General features: G+C 40.2%; 1 protein-coding gene across 5 annotated transcripts; it reads left to right on the forward strand.

The window, feature by feature from the left end:
• The first annotated feature begins 80 nt into the window (after positions 1 to 80).
• Positions 81 to 11,667, forward strand: HNRNPK (heterogeneous nuclear ribonucleoprotein K). Of its 5 annotated transcripts, XM_057720049.1 has the most exons (18): positions 107 to 230; positions 540 to 589; positions 2,222 to 2,300; positions 2,408 to 2,492; positions 2,934 to 3,031; positions 3,691 to 3,747; positions 5,190 to 5,233; positions 6,113 to 6,185; positions 6,718 to 6,789; positions 7,292 to 7,405; positions 7,724 to 7,852; positions 8,428 to 8,735; positions 8,850 to 8,904; positions 9,195 to 9,278; positions 9,559 to 9,574; positions 9,652 to 9,734; positions 10,130 to 10,299; positions 11,011 to 11,667. In XM_057720049.1, exons 4-18 carry the CDS (start codon positions 2,435 to 2,437, stop codon positions 11,042 to 11,044), a joined length of 1,395 nt encoding a protein of 464 aa, XP_057576032.1. In that variant the 5' UTR covers positions 107 to 230; positions 540 to 589; positions 2,222 to 2,300; positions 2,408 to 2,434; the 3' UTR covers positions 11,045 to 11,667. The 5 variants fall into 5 exon arrangements, with proteins under 5 accessions (XP_057576034.1, XP_057576031.1, XP_057576030.1 ...); XM_057720047.1 differs by lacking the exon at positions 540 to 589 and having other exon boundaries at positions 95 to 230; XM_057720050.1 differs by lacking the exons at positions 107 to 230; positions 540 to 589 and adding an exon at positions 1,140 to 1,299.

An 11,667-nucleotide genomic window follows, 5' to 3' on the forward strand; every position in this document is an offset into this window, starting at 1 on the left:
CCTCCAGGCCCCGAAGCCGCCCCTTTACCCTCCCCCTCCCTGTGCGCGTGAACGGGACAGCCTTTAGTTCTCGCGAGAGGTTTCCGCCCCCTCCCCCCAGCTAGTGAGTGCGCGAACGAGAAAGGAGGAGGGCGCTCCAGGCGAAAGCACTGCAGACGCCATTATCCTCTGTTTCTCCGCTGCAGCAACCTCGACGTCTTGCCTACTTCCCGCTTATTTGCGGCCCAGAGGTAATTAGGGTTATTGGGCCTTGGGTATTATGGGTTCGGACAGGGGTTTGGCCTCCCTCAAGCCTGCGTTGACTTTTTCTAAGTCTGGTTTTTCTCGGGCCCTCAGCGGCCTTACAGCCTGAAGGGAGGCGCCGGCAGGAGGCGGGGCTGTCGCCGCCTCTGGCACCTTGATTGACGCGGCCTTGGGCCAATCGCTTCGCCCTCGCGCCACCGCTGTACCCGGGGCAGCCAATCGGGCCCGGCGGCGGGGTAGGAGAGCGCGGGGAGGCGGGGGAGGGCGGTGGGGGCCTACGCTCGTTCTCTGTCTAGCTGTGACCGGCTGAGGCGGCGCGGCGGCGTAGGGACGGTAGCCTTACCAGGTGAGGAATGGGGCTGGGCGAACGGCGCGTGGGGGCAAGGGCCGGAGACCAAGTTCTCCACTTGGGGGAGGTGTTCGGGGGCCGCTTGGTGGTTGGCCGGTTCTGGGAGGGAACGTTGCTGGGTTTCCCCTCCCCCCACCTCCGCCATTTCCCTGAGCGTATATCTGCAGTTGGCCTTGTGGTAGAGGCTTCGGGGAATCGCGAGGCTTGTGCTGGTGGGATGAGCTGTAGTTTTGTAGTGTTGGGAACTAGGCCTTGTGTAGGAAGGAGAGAGGGCCGGCGGGCGGGCGGGTCCCGAGGGCGGTAGAGAAGGCTGCCGCTGTCTTTGTGTGGGCCCCGCCGCATTTGGGCGCTCCGGGCCTGGAGCGGGAGCGGGCGAGCTGGAAGGGTCGGGGCTGCCTCCGTTGCTTTGTCTCTCCCGCGGTGGGGGGAGGGTGCGGGGGACGAGGTCTCGGGACCGCGTGGTGGGTGGGGGAGGGGGTCCGCTCACGGCTCCGCCTAGTAGCACGTAGTCGCCATTACGCGGGCCGCCATTTCCTGTCGGATCCGGGTGAGGAGAGGTGCGGCGCTGGTGCTCTCGCCTCGGGAGCTTTTTCAACTTCTGTTGCTTGGCAGTTGCCGATCCCGGTATCGGGCTTTGGGGAGAGAACGGCATGTTTGCGCTCGGCTGGTCGTGCACGTACTTAGCGGTTTTTGCGGTCTGAAAAATGGTGACTAAAGGACCTGAAGGATATTTGTTTATTCTTGCAGAGTCCGCTGTTTGTCTTTAAACCTCTTTTTCCAAATTTTCCACCTCCTCTCCGTATTTAATTGAATGATGGGCCAGGTTAGAGTTTCAGTTAGTCGTTGGAAGAGCGGAAGGCGTAAATGTGGCCTTGACTCGTAGCTCTAAGCTGTTTACCTATTCCTCTTCCAGCGGTGGCCACAGGTCGCCTCTTCCTGCTATTTATGAGAGGGGAGCTAAAAGGCTGTTGGCGTTCCTATCGCCAGTCTGGTGTTGGAGATAAAATTGTCAGGTTATACCGCTGTTAACGTGATTTAAAATATCCCGCTAGTGATGGTATTGGTGTTCAAGGGTTCTCTTGGATAGTCGAGTAGTATTAGCATTTTGGGTGTTCTCCTGCATCAGGTTTGCAGGTTTATCGCTCCAGTAGATTGACCTGACGGTTGGTTATGGCTTGAAATCGCCTTTATATTTGTAAACTTCAAAGATTTCAGAGGATAGTTTTTCAAATCACCAATGGGAAGAAACCCAAAAGCGGTTTAAAATCCCATTGTAAAAATTTTGTGTATCTATTTATAAATGTATATTTCCGCGAGCAATGCTGAGACTCGTGGGATTATATCCCATTAACATGCGTTTGGCTCCTCTAAGTATCATATAAAATAACTAATTGCTACGGTTGGACTTTATCCAGTGGCTGAAAATTAGTGTTTTTTCCTTTTACAAAAAAAATCAGATCTGGCTTTTGGTTTGTGTTTTTGTGTTTTAAGGCAATCGTTTGGAAGTTTAAGACCCTAAAATAAAGAAACAAGTTTTAGAAATAGCTGCTTTGTTTATGTCCAAATTGGTGTTCATTAGTATTCAGTAATAACCAGAAAAGCAAAACTGATTTGTGTTGGTTTTTATAGGCTACTGCAGCACTAGGGTGTCAGTTGGTCCTGCCCAGAACACTTCAGTTCTGCCCTGCAAGGATATATTTAATAACTGGTACGTTCTAGAAACAGTCATTCCTTTCCCTTGTTTTTAACACTTAGCAAGATGCACAGTTTACTTTGCAATAAGCCAAATGTACTAGCCTCTTTATTTTTCAACAGATTGGTGTGTTCCTTTAATACAAGAAAATGGAAACTGAACAGCCAGAGGAAACCTTTCCCAACACCGAAACCAATGGCGAATTTGGTGAGAAGACATTTTAACAACTTCATTTTTGTTGTTCTGATAGTTTCATTATGTGTTTAATTTGAGATCTGTGTCAGTTAGTTTGGCTTTTATTTATGAACTAGAAGTAATTCATTTGCATAGGTAACTATAAACTGATTACGAGAAAGCCAGTAAATATAAAACTAATTTTTTTTAAAAGTTTCTACTTTGAAGTTTGCCACAATATCCTGTGTTTAGAAAATTGTTATTTGGAATGGAATGTGCTTCAATTCATGCTTAAAAGTCCAAGAAAGAGTGCTTTTGGCCTTTTTTAAAACATACTTAAGATTAGCAGCAAATCCCTTCAAACGAATGAAGTTAAACTTTCTCTAATCTGTAGGCTAAAACTAAAATGCAGTTAAAAGTAACCTTTCTTGAAGATGCTGGTGCTCTCTTGAAATCTGAACTGTTGGTTTCTAGGTAAACGCCCTGCTGAAGATATGGAAGAGGAACAAGCTTTTAAAAGATCTAGAAACACTGATGAGATGGTTGAATTACGCATTCTGCTTCAAAGCAAGGTAACTTTGAAAGTGGTTCTTCAAGTAGAAGTTAAGTTCTGATTGAGCCTTCTGGGAAGCCTTCAAAACCTTAAAGGCTGCAGATCATAAAAGATTTGTGTGGCTTTTTCTAAACATTAGACTTTGTAGACCATGGTAATTCTGTTGTTTTGCTAACAGTTAAAATGAAAGCCCTTAATATAGTGAGCTACTACAGGCCAAACTAGGAGATGGGTGTGGATGATCCTTAAAACATTAATGGATTAAAGATTATGTGTGATTACATTGTGGATTCATTAGAAAACATCCTGGTTGGAAGCATACCTGATTGATAACATACCTCACAATGTGAAAGTACCTACCAGCATTTAAATTATTTAACTGGCTTGCAGGAAGGCATTGTAAAATTAGTCGTGCTAGTTGCTTAAGTTTTATACTCAGTGTATTTCTGGCATTCTCAGTATTTAAAAGCTCTGTCTTGGTGTTTAGTCCTTAAAGCACATAGACTCAAATGATAATTTGATGGTTTTGATAACCCCAACTAGATTTTCATCTCTGTAACCAAAAAAGAGGTTAGACTTGTGTGGTGTTTGTGGTTTTTTTGCTAAAGGCTTAAGAGCATAGGAAGGAAGACACATTTTTAGGAAAAGACGAAGTAAGTTTCTCTTTATCTTCTCCAGAATGCTGGGGCAGTGATTGGAAAAGGAGGCAAGAATATTAAGGCTCTCCGTACAGACGTAAGTATTAAAGACTTTAAATTACTACACCGGCAGCTTCAGTTTATGTGTTTGTAGAAATTTAAAGAATTGCATCATAGAAATCATTTAATAGTCTAGATACAAGCCTTTTATAATAATTGATTACATAGATGATTTTCAAGGTTTGCCATTCCTCATTTAACAGTGCCCAGATTGAGATGGAGGGGTCTATGTTAAACCTCCTCACTTTCTAATAACTTTACACCAAATTATTCACTTCAAGCAAGATAACGTCTTAGTTAGAAATAACAGTATAAAATCCCTTAATTGCACCATTTCCCATGTGTGAATCAAGTACAGTATTACTGAAAACCATTGCAGGTGGCTGATTAAACTCCAAAATTTTTATTCCCTTTTTTTTCCAATTGGCCCATCTATTCTTTAACAGCTTGCACATGGAGCACAAAGAAATTGAGGTTGCATGATTTAGATATTGGTAAAGAATAGAGTAGGCACTTAATCTTATAACTGGGAGGCCGTTTGTCAATGCCAGTGATTTGTTTGAGTCTTCATATTTTATAGTGGGTTGACTCCTGTGATTAGACACATTGATTGTTGGTATCACCAGAAGTGAGCGTATTTATAGGGCTTGGGTACACCAAATTTCTTAAATTTTTTTTTCTCATTTACACACTCTTGATGTTTCCTTGCTAAAGTTGAGGCAAATAATGACTGTGTTAAATACTTATTTGATAGTATTTCATTTTCTCTCTTGGTCGCAGATCTTTGTATGTTCCTCTTGATTACTGTAAACTGAACTTGAAATGTTAAATTTTACAAACTTGCCTGTTAGGATCTAGGAATGCATTTTAAACCTCCAGGAAACCAAACTAGTCTTTTAAGAGTTAGGGTTTTTGGTGGTATGGAAATTTTTGTTTTGTCTTATAAACCTCTTTCCTCTTAATCCAGATGTTCTATATAATTATCTGGGTTAATAATTTCCCCATTTCCTCAAGAATTCGAGTCATGACAGGTTTTGTGTCTACCCTCATGAGCCAGCCTGCTAGTGAAACATCGTTTGTTTAAAAAAAAAAAGTACCATCATTAAAGGTCCTTAAATGTTAAGCCACAATCAGATATAGAGAAGTCCATTATTGTGTTAGTCTTCAGAACAACTTAAGCTTGTTTCATTAATTGAGAGTATGAGTATAGTTTGTATTAAATTAAAATTTATTGCTTTTCCCCCTTTTCCCTCTCCTTGTTTTTTTGGCCATATATCTCCGTTGCCCATGTACTGGATCGACTTACCCCTGCGTTGCCCACCATGACGTTGGCCCATCCGCCCCTGAACGCCCATGTGAAAACCCTGGTTGGCTATGCCCAAAAATGTGCTCGTTGCCAAACGGGTACCATACTTGACAACTTCTGATTGAATGCCCATGCCCAATGCCAACATCCACGAACGCCAATGACCAATGCAGTACAATGCCAGTGTTTCAGTCCCAGACAGCAGTGGCCCCGAGCGGTATGTCCCAACAGTTTATGCCTCACTGCCTGATTAGAAAGAGAGAAATGTATTTTATTACCTGCCTTTTATATAATTAAATAGTATCCCCTTTAGACGGTGTATTGTTTTTCAAGTTTCTGTCTTATTTTCCCCATTAAGTCTTTTTGTCACTGAACTTTTACCGTGAGTTGCCCACCCAAACGATCCACTAATTTTATTTCGATGGAAGGAGCACAGCTTCAAGTGTTGCATATTTGCTGCATTGTAAATCAAATTGTTACCGAAATAGTCTCTCGCTCTGTCTTTGTGGCCCACCTTGCTTCCCAACATTGCCTGTTCATAATTTTTTCTGATGAAATGCTAACTCTGGTTCACTTTTCTTCACTTCTCATTTGTGTTGTCTTTGTTTTTGTCTCGCATTTGTATTTGTTTTCTTGCAGAGCCCATTAGTGATCTAATTTCTAACTGGTATCCATAACCTTACTCCAAATATAATGTTCACCACTTGCATATTCCCCCACTTTGCCTAAGAGAAGGTGTGCCAGTTTTACCAATGTAACAGCGAGGGTATCCTTAATTAACTTAGTGGTGGCGGGGAACATAAATATTCAACTCTGCTTCAGTTCTGGTCAGTTTATTGCCCACTTAATCTGAGCCCTTCCAAGAGCCCATTCTTTCTGTCTCTCTGCAAGTCTCCTAATATTGTTACCATGTTTGTATTGGGCATAAAACAAAATGCATGTGAAAAATGTATAAATAGGCTACTTTAAATGGGGAGTATTAAATAATTGTATGTTCTTTTCTGTAAAAGTTTGTTTGACTACTGGTGATGACCACAAAACTCATTTTTCTTTTCCACCTTTTTTTGTATTATCTGGTATTTGTGATGTTTGACAGCATATTGAGTATCAGTGCTGATATTGAAACAATTGGAGAAATTCTGAAGAAAATCATCCCTACCTTGGAAGAGGTAGGCTAATTTTTTTAATGTATTTGGCAGTTGGGGGGTGCTTAAAGGATGTTTTAATGGGGCAAAGTGGGGGAGGTGGAGAGACATTTTATATAACAGCTTTGTAGCAGCAATGTGTTACACTCTGCTACTTAAGGTTCAGGGTTATTATACCCACATTACTTGCTTAAAAATGTAGTCTAGTCACTCTGGGGTGGATAGGAACTACCTGTGGTCATGCACTTTCATGGGGTTTAGCATGTATTTTATGGGCTTTAGTTTTAGAGGAGGTTTTCAGTTAGAATAATGATTGCAGGACTGTTGGAAAGGATTATGTTTGATCTAGTTCGAGGATTTTTAAATTCTCTGTAATCATTTATTTACTAGGTGTATAGAGAAAAGCATTGTACATTGATTCTTAGTGTAGATAAGCAGTTTCTTGTTACTTAATAATATAGATGTGAAATATGTTGTAGTAGCTTTACCAATATATGCGACAATAGCCTGATCACACTAGACACTTAACCTATTACTCTTATTTTTCTACTTTCAGGGCCTGCAGTTGCCATCACCCACTGCAACCAGCCAGCTCCCGCTCGAATCTGATGCTGTGGAATGCTTAAATGTATGTCATAGTGCCATTGAACCCCACTGAAGTATGGAGCCTGGCCCATAGGATCAATTTTATTTTCAACATAGTGTACTTTTCCCGTCTCTATAGAAAAAGGCTTAAAAACATGATAAATGAATGGTCTTACAACTCACTGTTGACCCTGCTCCATGCTGCAGTGGGAATTAACTACATTTGCAAAGTGCTTTGCAGTCATTTTTATTATGGTGTTATTTGAATGTTAATAATAATTTTGTGGTAACAGCGACATGCTAAATGGCTGCAGTGTGGGTATGGTGTTGCAGGACCTGAAAATAAAATAGTTTTTTAAGGTGGTGCAGAATGTCCTTTTTGGGCCTGGCTATTGAGGATAATAAGCACATAACTGGTAAAGTTATTGAAATATAAATTCAGGTTGCTCACTGCAACAGTATATTGGTATGCTTATAGCAGATAAGTGTGTATTCTTGGGGATTCCTTGATTTGGGACTAAAATTTTATAACTCTCCCTCTGCAGTACCAACACTATAAAGGAAGCGACTTTGACTGCGAGTTGAGACTGTTGATTCATCAGAGTCTGGCAGGAGGAATTATTGGGGTCAAAGGTGCTAAAATCAAAGAACTTCGAGAGGTAAAGCCATTGTTTTGTTTTTTCCTCACATTTGGCTTGGTGGGCTTCTCATTCCCCCTTTGGAGTTCCTCCCCTAAGATTATCTAGTTTGCTAATTAACAAAAAGGCACAGCCATGCTAGAGAAGTTATTTTGCCAAAAATTTATCATGCAAAGTCCTACTGTTACTAACAAGGTTTTTATTTGGGGGAAAATTTTACTGAAATACAAATTTAATCTGTCTAAACGTGGGTTTTCTGGTGGTGGGTTTTGTTTTTTCTCTAGTGCATTTCCTTTTTTCTGATTAATTAATGCTGCCTCTTTTGTAAACCTATTACAGAACACTCAGACAACAATCAAGCTTTTCCAGGAATGTTGTCCTCAATCCACTGACAGAGTCGTTCTTATTGGAGGAAAACCTGATAGGGTTGTAGAGTGCATAAAGATCATCCTGGATCTTATATCAGAGGTACCTTTAGAACCCTTTGTTTTATTTACATTTAATTTCATAAAACATGTCATATTTAAAAGTAGTTTCAGAACGTTTAGACAAATGGCTTTTACTTTTGCTTTCCCTTCCCCTGACAATTTTCTATCACCCTGCTTTAGCAGGAGAATCTGGAGAGTTGTCTTTTGATTGTTGGAGAGGTTATTAATAGCCTTTGTTCCTTCAACTGAAGTTTCTATGGTTCCTCTATGGTTCTACATTGCATACCCAAGATACTGATCCCCTCAGGGTGGTCACTTCATAATCCCCACTGTGAAATTTGAAAGGGGTTTGTGGTCTGTTACTTAAGCTCTAAGAATAAAATCAAGTTGTTAATCCTTAAGCAGTAAAACTCAATTTTTTTGGTTTGAAACTCATCAAAAATGAATTTTTTAAATGCTTCCTATTATCTTTGCATATATTCCTATCCCTATCTTGGGTACCTCCCAGGATAAAATACAAAGGGCTTGCTTGGTATGTTCTGATTGTTAAAAGAAATGGTTGGTGTGAACTAAGGCCTTTTCTCATCTTGTAAAGTTGTTATGTTTTTGTTTCAGTCTCCCATCAAAGGACGTGCTCAGCCTTATGATCCCAATTTTTATGATGAAACCTATGATTACGGTGGTTTTACAATGATGTTTGATGACCGCCGTGGACGTCCCGTGGGATTTCCTATGCGGGGAAGAGGTGGTTTTGATAGAATGCCTCCTGGTCGGGGTGGGCGTCCCATGCCTCCATCCAGAAGAGATTACGATGATATGAGCCCTCGTCGAGGACCTCCTCCACCTCCTCCTGGACGAGGTGGCCGGGGTGGTAGCAGAGCTCGGAATCTTCCTCTTCCACCACCACCACCACCTAGAGGGGGGTAAGTTTCATCCACACATTAATATACAAGAAGCTGCACTTTATGGGTGGAGGGGGTAGGTTTTTATTTGATAATTGTGACCAGCTGAGATTACAACAAGTACTATGCTTGCAGAGATCTAATGGCCTATGACAGAAGAGGAAGACCTGGAGACCGTTATGATGGCATGGTAAGAACTTCAATAATTCATCACTGTTTTTATGAGTGCTAAAAGGGATCTTTCAAGTCAGACAGCTAACATTTTGTTCGAGATTATTAACTGAAGAGCTTGTCTTACAAATGGATTTTTTATCCACTTAAATCATTGTTTCGGGTGTGTACTTGTTTGAACTTTGTTTCCCCCAAAATATGATTACTGCTAATTTATATAGAGGTGTGAAATAGAGATGGGTTGTATAAAAATGGTGGTTCAGACAAATGTAGTGCAGGTTCATGTTAATAGTTTTATCTCTAACACAGGTTGGTTTCAGTGCTGATGAAACCTGGGACTCCGCAATAGATACATGGAGCCCATCAGAGTGGCAGATGGCTTATGAACCACAGGTTGAGTATTATGGGTGTTTATATTCACGTCGGTAGTAATTTTAAGATGCTTGTTTACTTATCAATAAGTGTTATATTTCCCCCCATGTAACATTTTTGGTTCTTGGAATGCCATGTACCTGAATGGTTTCTTCCCCTGAGGATTGTCTTCTGAAATTTACTTACTGGGAAGATATGGGAGGACTTCGGTTTCCTAACTATGGGGGATTTTTAGGAATGTTAAAATATCTGAAGTTTTGAAGGCAAAGTAATTTTCTATTTTTTTCTGTTCTGTTTTTAGGGTGGCTCTGGATATGGTAAGTTTTCTTCTTTTTGAAATCAAACATTATTTCATGTTTTGTAAAAAGAACTTAATACTCATTATTTAAATCAGATTATTCCTATGCAGGGGGTCGTGGCTCATATGGTGATCTTGGTGGACCTATTATTACTACACAAGTAACTATTCCCAAAGATGTAAGTATCTTTAATATTACAAGGAACATTTAATGAGTCATTTTAAGTTCCCTGACTTTCAATAAAAGGTTTTAACAAAAATATTCCATTTTAGGATTAAAATTGTATTTCATGGACTTCTGTGAGGTGTCATTCTCCAGTTTAAGCTTTCACGTTCAGTGCTATTAAAAGCAGTTGTGGAGGTTTTGAGCCCCTGGTTCATTTGTTAAAGGAAATGTCAGTGGGAGGTGTAAATACATTGTACTTCAAACCATGACTAGTTGGGGGTCATTGTTTAGCACAGCATAGTCAGTAAGTTGGACAAAGTTAATACTCTTGATGACCGCTGAACACACAGGATAATACATTTTCTTTGAAAGTATATCATAAACACTTGTCTTTAAAAATCTTTTCAGTTGGCTGGATCTATTATTGGCAAAGGTGGTCAGCGGATTAAACAAATCCGTCATGAGTCAGGAGCTTCGATCAAAATAGATGAGCCTTTAGAAGGGTCCGAAGATCGGATCATTACCATTACAGGAACACAGGACCAGATACAGAATGCACAGTATTTGCTGCAGAACAGGTCAGTTTGTTTAGCTTTGTGTTGGCCCACACATACTAAAATCTTAAAAAGCTTCTCTTCTCAACTGATTTTCCTTTTTAGAAGCCATGGTGTCTCAACCTTTTGGGGACCTAACTTCTAAACATTCTAATGGCTTTGCTTTAATTTTCTTCTGCTCTCTTACTAAAAAACGAAGACATTCAATACTAATCTTGCTGGAAGAAGCCTTAACCAAGCAAACTTCTCATTTCTCTGGTGAAAACTGCTGCCAAAACCACTTGTTATAAATTATACAGAGCCTGTAGAAAATATAGAAGATTCAGTGGATGTTGGTCTAGTTCTGTGTGGAAGACTAGTGATTTTGTTGTTTTTAGATAACTAAATCGACAACAAATCACAGTCTGCCATATGGCACAGGCCATGCCTCTACAGGACAAATGATTGGTGCTGTAAAATGCAGCATTTCACACCTTAACTGGCATTTCTTTGTCTTTTCTACCAAATATTAACAACTTTTGATTTTCTTAATTCTGCTCTACTAATGTCTAATATACTATTAATCTTTTTTCTTGGATTTTACATTGCTCTAATTTGTAATTGCTAATGTTTTAAATCTTATCTCTGTAATGGACATGTTTATCGTTTTAATTTAGCATTGAAATTGTCTTAATGTTGATTAAGATGTTACGAACAAAAATTCTAATTCGTACTTTTTTTTCTTTTCTTTTATAGTGTGAAGCAGTATGCAGATGTTGAAGGATTCTAATGCAAGATATTTTTTCTTTTTTATAGTGTGAAGCAGTATTCTGGAAAGTTTTTCTAAGACTAGTGAAGAACTGAAGGAGTCCTGCATCTTTTTTTTTTTATCTGCTTCTGTTTAAAAAGCCAACATTCCTCTGCTTCATAGGTGTTCTGCATTTGAGGTGTAGTGAAATCTTTGCTGTTCACCAGATGTAATGTTTTAGTTCCTTACAAACAGGGGTGGGGGTGGGGGAGGGTGTGCAAAAAACTAACATTGAAATTTTGAAACAGCAGCAGAGTGAGTGAATTTTAATTTTTGTTCATTGTTGGTGGTTTAAAAAAAATCCCCCCATGTAATTATTGTGAACACTTTGCTTTGTGGTCACTGTAACATTTGGGGGGGTGGGACAGGGAGGAAAAGTAACAGTAGTCCATATGTCCCTGCCATCTATTCAGAGCAGTGTGCAGAATGTAATGCTCTTTTGTAAGAAACGTTTTATGATTTTTAAAATAAATTTAGTGAACCTATTTTTTGGTGGTCATTTTTTTTTTTTAAGACGGTCATTTTTCAAATGGCTGAATTCCCCCTAACCTGCCCCCAACCTAAACACTAAGTTTAATTTTCGGTCCTCTGTTGGATATAAATAA

The sequence above is a fragment of the Hippopotamus amphibius genome, chromosome 2 (assembly GCF_030028045.1).
Source record: "Hippopotamus amphibius kiboko isolate mHipAmp2 chromosome 2, mHipAmp2.hap2, whole genome shotgun sequence".
NCBI lineage: Eukaryota > Metazoa > Chordata > Mammalia > Artiodactyla > Hippopotamidae > Hippopotamus > Hippopotamus amphibius.